The sequence below is a fragment of the Pteropus vampyrus genome, unplaced genomic scaffold (assembly GCF_000151845.1).
Source record: "Pteropus vampyrus isolate Shadow unplaced genomic scaffold, Pvam_2.0 Scaffold15, whole genome shotgun sequence".
NCBI lineage: Eukaryota > Metazoa > Chordata > Mammalia > Chiroptera > Pteropodidae > Pteropus > Pteropus vampyrus.
In genome coordinates, this window is record NW_011888796.1 from 5,987,789 (window position 1) to 6,005,562 (window position 17,774).

Here is a 17,774-nt window from a genome sequence, read left to right on the forward strand (position 1 = left end):
CAGTATATGTGCTCAAAGATATATTTACATTGTAGAATTATTTTTAATAGTGAAAATTTGGAAATAAATTAGGTGTTTATAAGAAGGGATAAATTAGATCAACATAAGAATGGATAAGTGATATGTTTAGATTTGTTGTACTCCTAGTAAAGAGAGAAGGAAAAGGAAACAAAGGGGGAACTTCAATTATATCTGTCCAAGATGGCTTCTTTTTTTGGTTGTTAAATTAGTTTCAGCTAATGGTTCATAAATACAGCACAATGGTTAGGTATTTATATATTTTATGAAGAAATCCCCCTAGTTACTCTAGTACCCACCTGGCACTATATGTAGCCACTACAATATTGTTGCCTATATTCCCAATGCTGCATTTCACTTCCTTGTGACTGTTTTGTAACTAATTTGTACTTCTTCATCCCTTTACCTTTTTCACCATGCCCCCCACCCACTCTCCCCTTTGGCAATCATCAGTGTCTTCTGTTTATGTCTGTGAGTCTGTTTGGAAGCAACCTAAGTGCCCATCAACAGATGATTGGATAAAGAAGTTACGATACATATAAACCATGAAATATTACTCAGCCACAAAAAATGAAATCCTACCATTTGCAATGACATGGAAGGACCTAGAGGTTATTCTGCTGACTGAAATAAGTCAGAGAAAGACAAATACTATGTGATTTCACTTATATGCAGAATCTAGATGACTTCTTTAAAATAAATTTGAATTAAATATGGAAAAACTTTAAGATGTGGCAAAGTTAATGGTGGGTTTGTGGGTGTTTGTTATATCATGCTATATTTTTCTGTTTTTGAAATGTTTCATAAATTTAAAAACCAGGAGCTATAAAGGGCACTAAAAACCCCATTAGCAATGGCCTAGACCACCCCTGAGCAGAATTAACAAGAGCTCAAAGGGAAGAAGAACTTATAATCACATCTCAAAAACTCCCTCCACTATATGGTTTCTTTTCAGAAGCATGACTCTCTCTTCTCAGGAGCAGATATTGGAAAAGAATGGGGGGAGGGTGGGGGGAGGGGGACAGAGAAAAGGGATTTACCAAAGAAAGGAGAATAAAAGAGGAGGAGAAGAGAAGAGGATAATATCTCTGTGGTATTTAGAAAGATAAATAAACATACAAACACACAGGTAAGACTCTCAAGCAAGAAAAAACAAGATAAATGAACAATACATAGATGTCTAACCAATGTACTATATACTTGAAACTAATTCAAATAAATAATTTTTTTAAAAAGATAAATGAACAAAAGGTCTTCTTAAGTATGCGGTTCCTACCTAGCTCCAGCTTCTTCCCCCATGAGGCTAGATAACTGCAAGAAAGAAACACCTGGCTCCATTACTGTCTGACTCTCAAGGCAAGGAAAACTCCTGAGCTTTTTTATTATCAAGTAATTCTATTATTAAGGAAAAATTCTGGTTCCTTGCGAATCATTAAAATAGAATTTAAGCTTATTCGTGGTATAACTTACCTCTAATTCCTATAATCCATTCCTAATGATGATAAGAATGGGAAAGTAGAAAATAGATTTTATTTTTATTTATTTAAGCCTGTCCTTAAAAATATTCTAGCATCTGTATAACACCCAGAAATCAAGGTAAAAATTGATTCTATATTTTGACCATTTGTATAAATTACATGTTATAACTTCTGTCCATATAGGATTTTGTTATAGGCCTGATATTTCCTTTGAAAATGACACAAAATTGCAAAATAAATAACAATGGCAACAATCTTCTTGCCTTAAATGCCAAGGCTCTGAAAAATCTATGTCAACTTGTAGCATGTTGACTAATACCTAGCTTTTCTTAAACATGCAAGTCAACATATGAAGAAAATTAACTTCATAAGGCTTTTAGAAAACAAATTTTGGAGATTTTACAGAATACTAAACCTTTTTCATGGGCAGTTCTGGATCACCGAGAAACATGACAAATGCTATCAAATGAAAGACTAACAAATGAGGATAAATTTAACCAAAAATAGGTTTACTTTCGAGAAAGCACTTGTGCAATGAAAAAGCAAAGTGCGAGTATTGCAAATAAAGGAAAAACAGGATGCAACATTATGTGTAGTAACACACCCTATTGAAAGGCAATAAAGCCTGTATGACATAAATCTATTGCATTGTATTGCCTGATACCATTTAGTCTCGATCTCCACAAGCCATCCAAAGGTCATCAACAGAACAAAATACCTTCAATCCATAAAAGTTTGGGACTGACCAGCCACTAAGAACACTGTAGGATTTTCCCTTCTATGTCATATTAATCTTGTAATCTGATTGAAAATTCAAATTATATCACCCTGATTTCAAAGCCTACTGTTCTACTTTTTAAATCCATTCCATGTAACCAAAGAGTGTTTCTAAAGTTCCATATGCCAGTATACTTGGAACACATTAATTCCATTAGCAGGCTATTTCAGGAAATAGTGAGCATATTTCTTGGAAACAAATACATGTGGTTAAAAAACAGCCTCAAAAAAAAAAAAAAAAAAGAAAGTATGAGGTGAAAAACTGAAAACAAAAGACAATTTTTAAATGCAATTAGAACTCCTTCCCATCACATATCAAAGGTGTCAGAACTGCCTCTCGACTGAGATTTTGGTGTTGTGGATTTGGGTCTTTAAACCAAAAAGCCTATCTTGAGATGGCACTGTAAGGAATCTATCTGCCTCTTAATCATAGGCAACTGCTAAATGAAGTGTATCTATTTTCTCTGTTACATTACTATTGGCAACCAGGTCCTCAGTAAGTGCCCAGAAATGTTTCCATGGTTACAAAAAGCATTCAGCATCCCCCTTGTTTTGGGCCAATTTAGCTTAAAATCTATTGTGGAGAAAAATATGGCACATTAAGGAACATAAAATCAAGACACAGCGTTATGAAAAGAATTCAAGGTTAAATGGGAAAAGCAGGCTTGACAAGGCTTTTTAAAAAGTGCATATAAATCACTGATTAAAAGGCTTCCTTTGCTGAGTGTATCTCCAAATACATCTCTTGAATAGACTGCAAAGCAGCCCATGTACTGTGTCTGACATGATCCCTCGGTATAAAGGGGAAAATGAGCATGTGAAGATAATTTAAGACTTAACCAGCACATAAAATTTAAAAAAAAAAAAAATGTTTTAACATTCACAGAGCTGAAAATTCGGTTCCTAGTATCATAGAGCCCCGAGGTACTTAAATATTTTAAGGAAAGAGAGGAATAAGAGCTTTTGTTCATTTGCTATAGGCATTTGAAGTAAATTAGTGAGCTGTATCACACTAGGGGGAGAGAGAAAGGGACGCTCCCTAGAGGCAACTTAGCAAAGCTCTTCCATCTGAAGTCAAGAGTGAATTGGAACAAGGGGACTGTCTCATTCTAGGTCTCTGATGCATTCCCAGCTCCCAGTGCTACCAAAGAGCCAGGACATCAAAAACATTTTTGCATTCTCTGGAACATATTAAATGAATGGTATAAGCTTTTCAATAATCTGAAGGAGAGGCCCATAGCTTATCCTTGTGTATACTGGTCCATTCACCTTTCCCAAATACAGAGCTTTGTACTTGGTAGGCATTCAATAAATATTTAATTAACTGAGAAGGGCCATCATACAAGACCTCTCTATAAAGAAGTGTATCTCCCTATATTTACCTATGCATACATATCACTCTTTTACTGTTCTTATTTTCACTGTGAAGCAGAGAGAAGTAGAGATTTGAAATCGTAATGTTATTAAGAACTAATTAGTACACTTTCACTTCCAGGAAGATAGTTGTTCTTTTCCATATTCGTGGTATTTAGAAAGATAAATAAACATACAAACACACAGGTAAGACTCTCAAGCAAGAAAAAACAAGATAAATGAACAATACATAGATGTCTAACCAATGTACTATATACTTGAAACTAATTCAAATAAATAATTTTTTTAAAAAGATAAATGAACAAAAGGTCTTCTTAAGTATGCGGTTCCTACCTAGCTCCAGCTTCTTCCCCCATGAGGCTAGATAACTGCAAGAAAGAAACACCTGGCTCCATTACTGTCTGACTCTCAAGGCAAGGAAAACTCCTGAGCTTTTTTATTATCAAGTAATTCTATTATTAAGGAAAAATTCTGGTTCCTTGCGAATCATTAAAATAGAATTTAAGCTTATTCGTGGTATAACTTACCTCTAATTCCTATAATCCATTCCTAATGATGATAAGAATGGGAAAGTAGAAAATAGATTTTATTTTTATTTATTTAAGCCTGTCCTTAAAAATATTCTAGCATCTGTATAACACCCAGAAATCAAGGTAAAAATTGATTCTATATTTTGACCATTTGTATAAATTACATGTTATAACTTCTGTCCATATAGGATTTTGTTATAGGCCTGATATTTCCTTTGAAAATGACACAAAATTGCAAAATAAATAACAATGGCAACAATCTTCTTGCCTTAAATGCCAAGGCTCTGAAAAATCTATGTCAACTTGTAGCATGTTGACTAATACCTAGCTTTTCTTAAACATGCAAGTCAAGATATGAAGAAAATTAACTTCATAAGGCTTTTAGAAAACAAATTTTGGAGATTTTACAGAATACTAAACCTTTTTCATGGGCAGTTCTGGATCACCGAGAAACATGACAAATGCTATCAAATGAAAGACTAACAAATGAGGATAAATTTAACCAAAAATAGGTTTACTTTCGAGAAAGCACTTGTGCAATGAAAAAGCAAAGTGCGAGTATTGCAAATAAAGGAAAAACAGGATGCAACATTATGTGTAGTAACACACCCTATTGAAAGGCAATAAAGCCTGTATGACATAAATCTATTGCATTGTATTGCCTGATACCATTTAGTCTCGATCTCCACAAGCCATCCAAAGGTCATCAACAGAACAAAATACCTTCAATCCATAAAAGTTTGGGACTGACCAGCCACTAAGAACACTGTAGGATTTTCCCTTCTATGTCATATTAATCTTGTAATCTGATTGAAAATTCAAATTATATCACCCTGATTTCAAAGCCTACTGTTCTACTTTTTAAATCCATTCCATGTAACCAAAGAGTGTTTCTAAAGTTCCATATGCCAGTATACTTGGAACACATTAATTCCATTAGCAGGCTATTTCAGGAAATAGTGAGCATATTTCTTGGAAACAAATACATGTGGTTAAAAAACAGCCTCAAAAAAAAAAAAAAAAAAGAAAGTATGAGGTGAAAAACTGAAAACAAAAGACAATTTTTAAATGCAATTAGAACTCCTTCCCATCACATATCAAAGGTGTCAGAACTGCCTCTCGACTGAGATTTTGGTGTTGTGGATTTGGGTCTTTAAACCAAAAAGCCTATCTTGAGATGGCACTGTAAGGAATCTATCTGCCTCTTAATCATAGGCAACTGCTAAATGAAGTGTATCTATTTTCTCTGTTACATTACTATTGGCAACCAGGTCCTCAGTAAGTGCCCAGAAATGTTTCCATGGTTACAAAAAGCATTCAGCATCCCCCTTGTTTTGGGCCAATTTAGCTTAAAATCTATTGTGGAGAAAAATATGGCACATTAAGGAACATAAAATCAAGACACAGCGTTATGAAAAGAATTCAAGGTTAAATGGGAAAAGCAGGCTTGACAAGGCTTTTTAAAAAGTGCATATAAATCACTGATTAAAAGGCTTCCTTTGCTGAGTGTATCTCCAAATACATCTCTTGAATAGACTGCAAAGCAGCCCATGTACTGTGTCTGACATGATCCCTCGGTATAAAGGGGAAAATGAGCATGTGAAGATAATTTAAGACTTAACCAGCACATAAAATTTAAAAAAAAAAAAAAATGTTTTAACATTCACAGAGCTGAAAATTCGGTTCCTAGTATCATAGAGCCCCGAGGTACTTAAATATTTTAAGGAAAGAGAGGAATAAGAGCTTTTGTTCATTTGCTATAGGCATTTGAAGTAAATTAGTGAGCTGTATCACACTAGGGGGAGAGAGAAAGGGACGCTCCCTAGAGGCAACTTAGCAAAGCTCTTCCATCTGAAGTCAAGAGTGAATTGGAACAAGGGGACTGTCTCATTCTAGGTCTCTGATGCATTCCCAGCTCCCAGTGCTACCAAAGAGCCAGGACATCAAAAACATTTTTGCATTCTCTGGAACATATTAAATGAATGGTATAAGCTTTTCAATAATCTGAAGGAGAGGCCCATAGCTTATCCTTGTGTATACTGGTCCATTCACCTTTCCCAAATACAGAGCTTTGTACTTGGTAGGCATTCAATAAATATTTAATTAACTGAGAAGGGCCATCATACAAGACCTCTCTATAAAGAAGTGTATCTCCCTATATTTACCTATGCATACATATCACTCTTTTACTGTTCTTATTTTCACTGTGAAGCAGAGAGAAGTAGAGAGATTTGAAATCGTAATGTTATTAAGAACTAATTAGTACACTTTCACTTCCAGGAAGATAGTTGTTCTTTTCCATATTCTTCCTCCCACTTACAACCAAAAACCCTAAACATTGCATATAAAACAAAGATTAAAAGACTGAACAGTACAGAGAAGAAGGCAGACTGGCTAGGAACCACGGGACTCAAGGAACAACATGGGGTGAGTGCCCTAGGTTTTTTTGCCTTGAAGATGTCAGACTTGAAGATGGAGAAGCTGGCAACCCAGAAATGCCAATAGGCATAAACAAAAAAAAGGCCTCGAGAAAAGCTTGCTCTCTCTACACAAAAGACCACGGAAGGTATACCCTAATACCTCCACCCTGGGGTGCCAAAGAAGGTCATTTAGGGATCCAGAACTTTCATTCTTGATGGTCAGTGATGACCATCTTGTACCCCACAGTATCAGAAGACACCCCATGAGGAGCCTGGACTTCTACCTAGAAGTAATGAGGCACTCCTGCCTCTTCTGACTTGGGTGGTGTCAGAAGTCAGTGGAGACTCAGGATTTTTACCATCACCGAGCAGTAATAAGGCTAACCTCCGCTCAGTGTTAGTGGAGACCACATGGGGAGATGGAACTCCCATCCCAATCCAGCCTTAATGAGGAGCCCCCCTGCAAGGGTTAAGGGAGGCAGAGAGGGAAACCTGGACTTCTGCGTTTATCTAGCAGTAATAAGTTGGTGCCCCATTGCCCTTCCAGAGCCCTGTCAAAGACTCTCTTTTTGAGATGCCTGTTTGGGGGAACAACATCAAAATAATGACAATTATTTCTCCTTATATATTAATATTGTTTTATACACAGTTTCTTCTTACAATCAACTATAATAGCTCTCTAACATATACTCTTTCCTCAGATTTAGACTCCAAACTGATGCTAGAGTTATTCTTCTAAAACACAGCTCTGTTGGTATCACTCTTGATTAACATCTTTTTGAGATTCCCAACTGCTTACAGGATAAAAGCTAAATCCCAACTGCAGCCTAAACCATACCCTCATGATCCATCCCTGAAAATGTCATGCTTCTCCAAATGTTTGTGTCCTCATCATTTCCTCCAACTGGAATGCCTTTCTCTCTCCATTCACTTGTTAAATTCTGACTCATGCTCACAGTTTGCAGTCCTACATCATCTGCTCTGTGGAACCTTCTCAGATCACCTCTGGCAAAATTATCCCAAAAGTTACCAAGTACATCGTTATTATAACTTTAAACAAACTTTTTTTATAGGACTTGTTATATGTGACAAGCATGACAGGCATTATAGAACTTTAGGGAAAACCAAGATAATTCTCCTCTCAGACAGACAAAAACCCCTCCAAAAAAAAAGAAGTCAAAAATTACCAATATTGGGAAATAAAAAAGATCATTATAAACCTTACAAACATTAAAAAGATAATCAGAAAAATCTATGGCCATAAATGTAACAAAATAAATGACATGAAAAAAATCCTTGAAAAACAAAAACTTCCAAAAATCACTCAAGAAAGACTTATAACTTGAATATTCCAATACATACTTAAAAAGTTGAATTTGTATTTCAAAATCTTCCCACAAAGCAAAAATTTCCAAGTTCAGTTAGCTTCAAAGGAAAATTTCAGCAAATACTTAATAAATAATACTAATTGAATACAAATTTTTCCAGACTATAGGAAATGAGAAACATTTCACAACTCATTTTACGAGGCCAGCATTACCCAGGTACCAAAACCAGACAGATGTTGCAAGAAAAGAAAACTATAAACTAATATCCCTAATGAAAATAAATTTTAAAAAAATTCTCAACAAAGTATTAGCAAATCAAGTCTAGCAATATATGAAAAGAATAGTATACTATGACCAAGTGGATTTTATGCCAGGTATGCAAAACTAGTTAATCACTCAAAAATAAATCAGTGTAATTCATTTCAACAGACTAAACAAGAAAAATCATATGATCTGCTCAATAGATGCAAAATAGCATTTGACATAATTCAACACCTTTTCTGATAAAAACTCTCAGCAAATTGGAATAGAAGGGAATTGCTTCAATATCATAAAAATCATCTACAGAAACCTACACATAACTACTAAGTAATAGTGAAAGTCAAAGCTTTTCCACTAAGCTCAGGATCAAGGCAAAGATACTCACTTTCATCACTCATTCAAAATGATAATATAGTGTAATCAGTCAAGAAAAAGAAAAAATAGACATTGATATTGAAAAGGAAGAAATAAAACTGTCATTTCTCTCACAGATTACATTATTGTCTATGTAGAAAATCCCAAAATTGCAACAACAAAAAAGCTATTAGGACTAATCACTAAGTTTAGACAGGTTGCATAATACAAGGTCACTATTTAAAAATCAGTGGTATTTCTAAATAATAGAAAGTAGCCATTGGAAATTAAAAGTTATGAAAGTATTATTTATAATAGTATCCAAAAAAATACTTAGGTATAAATCTAACAAAATACATAAGAGACCTGTATGCTGGAAACTAAAACAGATTTAAAAAATTGAGAACTAAATAAATGAAGTGATATACCATGTTCATGGATTGCAAAACACAATATAATTAGCATATCATTATCTCCAAACTTATCTATAAATTCAACACAATTCCAATCAAATTCTTAATAATTTTTTTTTAAAAAATAAGCTTATTCTAAGAATTATATGGAAAAGCAAATAAACTACAACAGTCAAAACATTTTTTAAAATGTAATAAAGTCAGAGGGGTCACACTACCTAATTTCAACACTTTTATTATAAAGCTATAGTGATCAATACAGTGTGATATTGGAGAAAGAATATAAATATAGATTAATGGGAAAATATAGAAAGTCCAGAAATAGACCCACATGTATATAGATAACAGGTTTCTCACAATGATGTCAAAGCATATAATGGAGAAAGGATAGTCATTTCAACAAATGGCGTAGGAATGATTGAAAATCTATATGGGGTGGGGGAGGAGAAAACTCATCCATATCTTGCATTATGTAAAAAATTATCTCAAAATGAATCATAGCTCTAAACATAAACCCATAACTTTGAAATTCTTGGAATAAACCATAGGAAAAAAAATCTTTGCGGCCCTAGGTGATACAAAGATTTCTTAGATATGATACCAAAAGCACAATTCATAAAAGAAAAATGTGATTTCACCTAATTACAAATCTCTGTTCTTTGAGGGACATTGTTAAGAGAATAAAAAGACAACCCACAAAACAGGGAGAAAATATGTTTAAATCATATACCTGAAAAGTAACTCACATTCAAAATATAGACATAACTCAAATCTCAAAAATAAGAAAACGAAAAAAATTCAATAAAAATGGGCAAAAGATTTGAAGACTTTACCATGGGAGCCTACAGATGACAAATAACTACATGAAAAGGTGCTCAATGTCATTAGTTATTAGGGCAATGAAAATCAAAGCCAAATTGGGATGTTAAAACCTATGAAGGATCTGAGATTTTACCATACTTGAATACAAATGAGTTAACTTGCTTCAGTTTTATGAACATTGGCAGAAGACACAAGACTTCTGGGTCAGAGACAATGAATAATTTATTACAGCACAGCAAGCAACATGAGCAATGTCAGTTGCTCATTCTCCAAGTACCACAGGGGCAATGCAGATGCAGGCCCAGACAGATTCCATGCATGCAGTGGGTATATGCATACCAAGTTTGGAAAACCTCTATTCTTTGCAAGCAAATCTGCCTAAACTTTGCCCTGAAGAGAGACATTAAATTTATTGGACAGGACAGCAAATAAATCTTCCCTCTGCTCTGGAGTGAGACACTATCTCTGTCTTTCAAGGCTCTCCGTCATACACATATCCTTGAAAAGATAATCCAAAATAAAAGATGTGACTGTGCTCTCAGGACATGTAAAAACGCAAGAGACCAATGGAGAATTATCTCCCAACATCAGCTATGACTACATACCCATGAGAATGGCTTTAAAATTTTTTTCAATAATAATAATATCCCAAAGTGCTGGTAAAGACATGAGTGACTGGAAGTCTCATAGATTACTTTTGGGAATACAAAATGATACTTTGGAAAACAGTAGAATTTTTTTTATGAAGCTAAGCACATACTTCCTATATGATCCAGCAATCTCACTCCTAGGTATCTCCCTAATTGAAATGAAAATTTATATTCACACAAAAACCTGTTTTGTAAATGTTTATAGCAGCTTTACTCATATTGCTAAAAACTGGAAACAACTCAACTATTCCTCAGCTGACGAATGGATCAACAAACTGTGGTGCATTCATGCAATGGAGTACTACTCAGCAACAAAAAGAAGCAAACTACTGAAACACATGACAACATGGATGATTCTCAAATGCATTATAAGTGCATTACGAAAGAAGCCAGATTCAAAAGGCTATAAACTGCACAATTCCATTTATATGACTTTCTGGAGAAGACAAACAATAGAAACAGGAAATATATCAGTAATTTCTAGGAGCGGGATATAAGGAAACGGATTGACAACAAAGGGACTTGAGGGAATTTTTTTGAGGTGATGAAACTGTTTTATACCTTGATATGGCAGTGGTTACAAGAACCTGTGTGTTTGCCAAAACTCACAGAACGGTACTAAAAAGGATAAATTTTACTGTATGTAAATTAATATCTTTAAATAGAAAAAAAGAGTGAGAGTGTATGTGGAAACTCTAGAATCAACTTTCCTGAGCTCTGCCTCTTTCTAAATGTGAATCTTGGGTATACTCTCTCTCAAACTCTCTAAGCATCAATTTTCTCAACTGTGAAGTGAGAATAATAATAATATTTGCCTCTTACACTTGTTAGCTTTCGTGTTGCTGTTACATCATTAATTATTATTTTTTGTCCTATTATATACCTAACATTGTGCTTGATGGTAAAAATATAGAAATGAATCTATGATATGACCCCTGCCTTCCAGGAGGCTACAATCTAGTGAATGGATAAATCTAGTCTCTTGAATGGATAAACATAATTATTTTACTGCCATTAATTTACAAAAATTAACAAAAGCAAGTGTTAAATACCTACTGAGCCAAAATTGTAACAATTTTAAGTACAGTTCAACTTTAACAAGAATTTTCTAAAATAGAAATAGAAATTTCAAGTCAAACTTAAGAAATCTTATTGGTAGTCCAGATATTTCTATAATTATCTCTACAGGTAATTTTAAAACACTTAAAAGTGTATTTATTTATAGTTTATCAGATCAGATTCAGAAAGAATATCATTCTACCTTGTTTTCACTAATTTATTCTAGCATTTACTATTACTTTGAGTAAAAGTATCAAGGAAGTTTTATAGAAAGAATAGAAAATTGTTTCCTCATTTTCCCAGACTTCATATATCTGCATAAAACATTTCCTTACAAAGATAAAGCTAAAAGGAATCATGAAAATAGATGAAGAGACTATGAAGTATTCCAGAAATAGCTGTTCCCTACAACAAGAAGAGAATGAATTGCTTCACCTTTATATTACATAACCTGTGAAATGGTGAAAATGAGTTTGTGGGTTCTGTTGCTCTATATTAATAAATAGCCTGTGTGAGCTATATAGTATAACCACACATCATATATAGACACCTAACATCGTTCTCTGCATATCATATACCTCTCTGTCTCTCAGCCAGACGGAATGTCCATTTTTTAGGCTCAGAGTATTAGAAGTATGAAAATTTTATGCCAGAATATACTACAGCTGCTTTTACAGGATGAATTACAGTTTCCTCATATTTATTATACATTTATTGCAGGCCTATTATATGCTCAGTTCTGACAAGATAAAGGTCTATACACAATTTGTCTTAAACATGCCTTTTCCATTCAAGGCTAAAAGAAAATCAAGTTCTTCTTATTTCAAAGATTTCCTATCTACTGTCATCTCACATCACGTCTCAGTGAAACATTGTGAGAAGTGTTCTTAAAGTGTTATCAACTAAAAATTTTGCAACAAGTATGGCTTTTTGCACAGGATTTCACACTGAATAATATAGTAACATCTAGAGATTCCTAACCTAGTGAAAAAAAAAAGAGAACAATTTAAAGGATATTTTCAAAAGCATGACATATGTACAAGGTGCTTCTCAAACAGAACCCACAAACTCATTTTCATCATTTCACTTGCTCAGACTATTGTTTTGGAATATGGAGCTCACAAACATGGATTTTCCAAAGTTTTATATATTGAAAATATTCTTAAGGATTACATCTCTCAGTAAGAAGCTAGCATATGGAAAAGGTATATGAGAGAGAAAAATAAAATTCATATGATAACTAAAACAAGTCAAAATAAAATGAATAGGAATGTTCTTTGGAAGAACCCAGAGAAAATGATTACTGACTAGCTTACCTTGCTTTTTTCCATTAACATTTTCTAAAATACCAGAGAGCTGGCTCTCAAAGCCACGTTGAAGGCCACTCCTTTGCTTTTCAAGGTGATGGTCTTCCTCAGCAATAGAAGAAAGCACATGCGGTAGCTTTTGGTCATCAAGGGTCTGATTGGGCCACTGGGACATTATGGAACACGAGTCTTTTGCATGTTGGCTAAGTCTAGGGCTTGAACTTTGGGCAGAGTCCTGTAAATCACTATTACAACAGGAGAAATGATCCACTTCAAGAAACAAGGAATTTGTGTCCTCTTGACTCCAATCATTGCTTTGTTCTTCATTTTCAAAGTAAGTTTCCTGCATCTGCATATCATCTAAGTCCTGGTCTAACTTGTCACTCAATTTAGAGTCTTGTCTGCTTAAGTTAACCAGTGAGGCAGATAACGCATCTCCTGCTTGCTGGAGAGCTTCATATACCCGGGACATCCAGGAAGAGAGAGGCTGGAAGAAGTTCTGAGCATCCTGAGACGCCATGGCCAACACCATGGCCAGCTATTTGATGTCTAAAGTTCACTTGTTCAGGTCCTTCAGTACTCTGGACTTAATGTGAACTACAGAATAAGCATGATGGGAAATTAAACTGGAGATCTCTTAGTGGTTGTGAATATTTCACTCTCAAAACTTCTCAGCTGAAACAGAGGAAAGAAATACTTACACCTGTTAAAGTTACAACTTCAGACCCATCACCAAATACCTACAATCAATGTTAAACAGCAATTGGGGACAAAAAGAGATCATCCTTGAAATCTTAGGGCAGCTAAATAAAAATAACTGTGACAGTATAAACATAAATTATTTCAGTGCCTATTTACGTCCACAAGCATGTGCAAAATTTCCATTACTAGTAATCAGCTCTATTCATGTGAACTGAGAGGTCTATCCCCATAGACCACACCTAACAGTGTGAAAAGAATAAATGGCTCTTCATTAAAAAGCAGTTAGATATGACATTTCAAAATACGAGAAAGGTTGGATGCTTCATCTATGAACCTGCAGATCCCAGAGAGCTAGCTAATAAGCATCTCTGCTTCATGAGAAAAAGATTTGTCCTTTCAAAGGAAATGTGTGACTGAAATTAAGAAGCTTTTAACATATCTTAAAGTAGGATTTTATATTTTAATGCAATTTCTAGAAATTATATCTATTCTTGGGGAGCAAACAACCACTGAAAAACTGAGGATGGCAAGTGGATTATGCAGCTTACTAGAGATACATCCCTAGCATCTCATTGCCTTTGTCTATATTCCAACCTCCCCAAGACAGCCCTCCGCAACCTGTGAGACTCTTGAGAGACACTTCTTCCCACCAGATTTACAAACTGAAGGAGGTAGCTAGAAGACAACAACAGAGCAAGAGGGCACAATGAAGATTCAAGAGCTAAATATCTACACTTTTACATATAAACGTGCATATAAACATACACAGAAATGTGTGCATACATATGCATATGTATGTGTTTTATGTGTATATATGTATTTAAATATCTTATTGTCTTTATGCTTCTCATCAACAGCTCAGGATAAATGTTATGAATGACAGTAGAGCTTAAATTCACTGCTCATACTTAATTACACCATTTCTTTTACAGCAACAGCTTCTTTTTGACCAAATCTACCAGCAATCCCGTAAGTTTCAGCCCTCTTGACCTCAGGGTACTACATTTGATATGACTGCCTATATTCTCCTAAAAATTTCTCTTTGGCTTTTGTAATTACCATTCACGCATGCATCGACTCATTCAATAAACAAATATTGATTAAGTGCCTATTAAGTGCTGGGCACAATGCCAGGTATAAGCTAACCCTGAGGTCTCTTTCCCCATGGAGCCTACATTCCAGTTAAAGGGAAACTGAGCTCTCTCCACTTTCCCCTTATGCTGAATAATTCATGTGTCTGTCTTTTAGGCTCTTCCTTATCTTCCCACCAGCTACACACATGCAACCACTCATGTCCTCTGGTTTCTCCTCCTCCCACTTTATGCTCATCAGCTGGGAGAATTGACCCGACCATAAGTCTCAATGAACATTTTTTTTAAAACTCCAAAATATACATCTCCATCCTTCAGCTCATCCCTCTTTTTAGGTTGTATCTCTGGTTATCTAAGCCGGTAGTTCTCAAATTTTGCTCTGTCAGAAGCTGGTGAGCTAATAAAAGAACACAGAGGCCCAGGCTGGTTGAAGGAATAAGTCCTGGACCTTTGTATTTCTGCCAAGATCCCTAGGTTAAGGGTCCCTAACCCCAGGGCCAAGGACTGGTACCAGTCATGGCCTGGTAGGAACCAGGCCACACAGCAGGAGGTGAGCAGCAGGCCAGGGAGCAAAGCTTCATCTATATTTGCAGCCGCTCCCCAGCGCTAGCATCACCACCTCAGCTCCACATCAGATCATCAGACGTTAGATTCTCATAGGAGCACCAGACCCAGCTGCCAAAAAGGTTGGAGACTGGTGTCATAGGTAATTCTGATACCCAATGAGAAATGCTGAGAAATGATAATCTAAGGGAATAGCTACACTTGGGTGTCTCACCAAAATCTCAAATTCATCTCATCAAAACCTGGCACATCACTTTTGCAACAAAGACTGTTCAACACTCTAGACTCACAACCTTCTAGTGATTGTGAATTTCTTCAACACTTTCTCCTTCCACTCCAAGTTCTGCTAGTTTGGGGTATATAAAGACTCTCTTCCATTATATTTTGTACAGTGATCAACTTCCCTGTTTGGTTTCCATTTCTAGTCTTCCCGAGCCTAGATTTGCTCACCATAACCTGATCTGGTATCAGGTTTATCAACTGTCTCCTCCCCTAGAGTGGAAGTTCTGTGGAGGTCAGGGATTGATCGGCTGTTCTGTTCTCTAATTTACCTTGAGGACCTAGAATAATACCAAGCACATAGTAAATTCTCAATAAACGAATTAACAAACCCTATTTAAAACTGTGCATAGGACAGTGCCTGGCATATCACATGTACTCAAATTTGTTAAATTGATGAATACATCAGAATCGTTGAAAACATCTGAATGTTACCACACAAATTGCCTGCTTGGTAACACTGAAGAGTTCTTTCAGCATTTATCCCACCCCATTCCACCACCATAGTTGTTTTGTTTGTATTTTCTCCAAAAATATTTTGCTTAAGTTAATATACTTCAGGGCATCCCAGACCTAGAAAGTTCTCTGAGAATGATTGGGTTTAGTCTCTACCAATGTCCTTTAGGTACTTGAAACTTTTTAAGACAGAAATGACATATCTTCCTCAGTCATCCAATAATCCTTTTTATTGTTTTATTATAAAGAGAAAACTTTGTTTTCATATGTAACTCAATTTTTTTTTTTTAATTTAAGCAAGCATTTTCTTGTCCAATCTTTGAGCTAGGAATAGCCCATGCTCTCAGCCTCATATCTCCCTGCCTTCCAGAATCTCTGTCCATCAAACTCCAATGGCAAATTTTTTAAATCTTGGTCTTTGGCCATGCCACCCTGAACAAGCCCAATCCTGTCTGATCTTGGAAGCTAAGCAGGGTCGGACCTGGTTAGTACTTGGATGAGAGACCACCTAGGAAGACCAGGTGCTGTAGGTGTAAATAATTTTAAAAATAAATTAAAAAATAAGGGATTGTAAACTGACAAGGTCCTTGCAATAGGTGAGGTCAACCAAGGGTTGCCTTGCCTAAAATCAATCAATCAATCAATCTTGTATCATTCCTATAGTTAAAAGGAAGGAAGGAAGGAAGGAAGGAAGGAAGGAAGGAAGGAAGGAAAGAAGGAAGGAAGGAAGGAAGGAAAAGAAAGAAAGAAAGAAAGAAACCACCGGCTCCCTATTTCTTATACTGCAAAATTTGAACACTGGCAAACATTTATTCGTGTTTATTGACACAGAGGCTTTTAAACTTAATTTTAATGCCTCAAATTCACTGCAGTCCTCACTTTTCTCTGTTCTTTATACCCATTTGTTTCACTCATTTCTGTGTAGCCTCCTTTATCCCTGGAAACATTTGAATGTTTAAATCCTACCCTAAAGAATAAAGTTTACCTTCTCTACTAGGGCAAACAGGAGAAGAGATGCTCAAAAAAATTTAATAATAATCACAAGCAAAAAGACAGATGCTCAAAAACAACCTAAATATCAGCACCATTTAACTGGCCTTTAAGCTAGAGGGGTCCTCAAGGCCTCCTGTTGGGTGTCAACTTTTTAATTTCTGAATCACTGGTATGAGGAGGTGTGGCGAGTGCAACAAGGCAGTGGGAAGGACCTCAGATCAGCAGCTATTTATTAACCAGATTGGAACTGTTTCTACATTTTCACAACTCACAGAGCCATATCTTTTGTCCTGACTGAATGTGCATGATCTGTCCCCAATAATACCGCCCCACAGTGAAGCCTCAGTCATTCCTCACCACTCATCGCTGTAAAGCCACACCAACATACTCAGCATTTTCTAAGGTGACTGCTCTTTCTTGATTTCTGTTTACTTTGTCCAGGATGCCTTCTCTCCCTAGCCTGTCTTGTAAATACTTACTCATTCTGTACAAGCAAACCCCTATTTCAACTTTTCATCTACAATCAAAGGTGTGGCTTCAAGTGCTCTGAATGTGCCTTTATGATATAAGGTTTCACTCCGTGTGGTAACTATTTGTCAAATTTCCTATCCCAATGAACTGTGAAACCGTAAGTACTGGCACTGTGTTTATACTTAATAACACCAGGACTCACACAGGGTAGGGACTCTATAAATATTTTTTTAATGAATGAATGGTATTAATGAAAAATTTTAAAGCTAAATAGCCCTGATTCTTTCACTTTTCTTCATCTGGAAAGTGAAGTTAACCAACTAAATGACCTCTAACAGTTCCTTCCTGCTCTGAAACCCAAGAATTTACCAGTGTGGGCTAGAAAAGCACTGAAATATTGAGGCTGGATATATTCAGCAGGAAATTG

At 35.6% G+C, this 17,774-nt stretch overlaps 1 protein-coding gene and 1 pseudogene across 1 annotated transcript in view; one reads left to right on the forward strand and one right to left on the reverse strand.

Moving 5' to 3' along the window:
* Positions 1-13,323, reverse strand: part of SYT16 (synaptotagmin 16) — an 87,587-nt gene extending 74,264 nt beyond the window's left edge. Inside the window, 1 exon segment of the mRNA XM_011384664.1 lies at positions 12,801-13,323. Within this exon segment, the coding sequence (XP_011382966.1) occupies positions 12,801-13,323 (523 nt within the window).
* A 2,974-nt stretch (positions 13,324-16,297) lies between these two features.
* On the forward strand, positions 16,298-16,416 carry LOC111735844 (annotated as a pseudogene).
* The last annotated feature ends 1,358 nt before the right edge of the window (positions 16,417-17,774 follow it).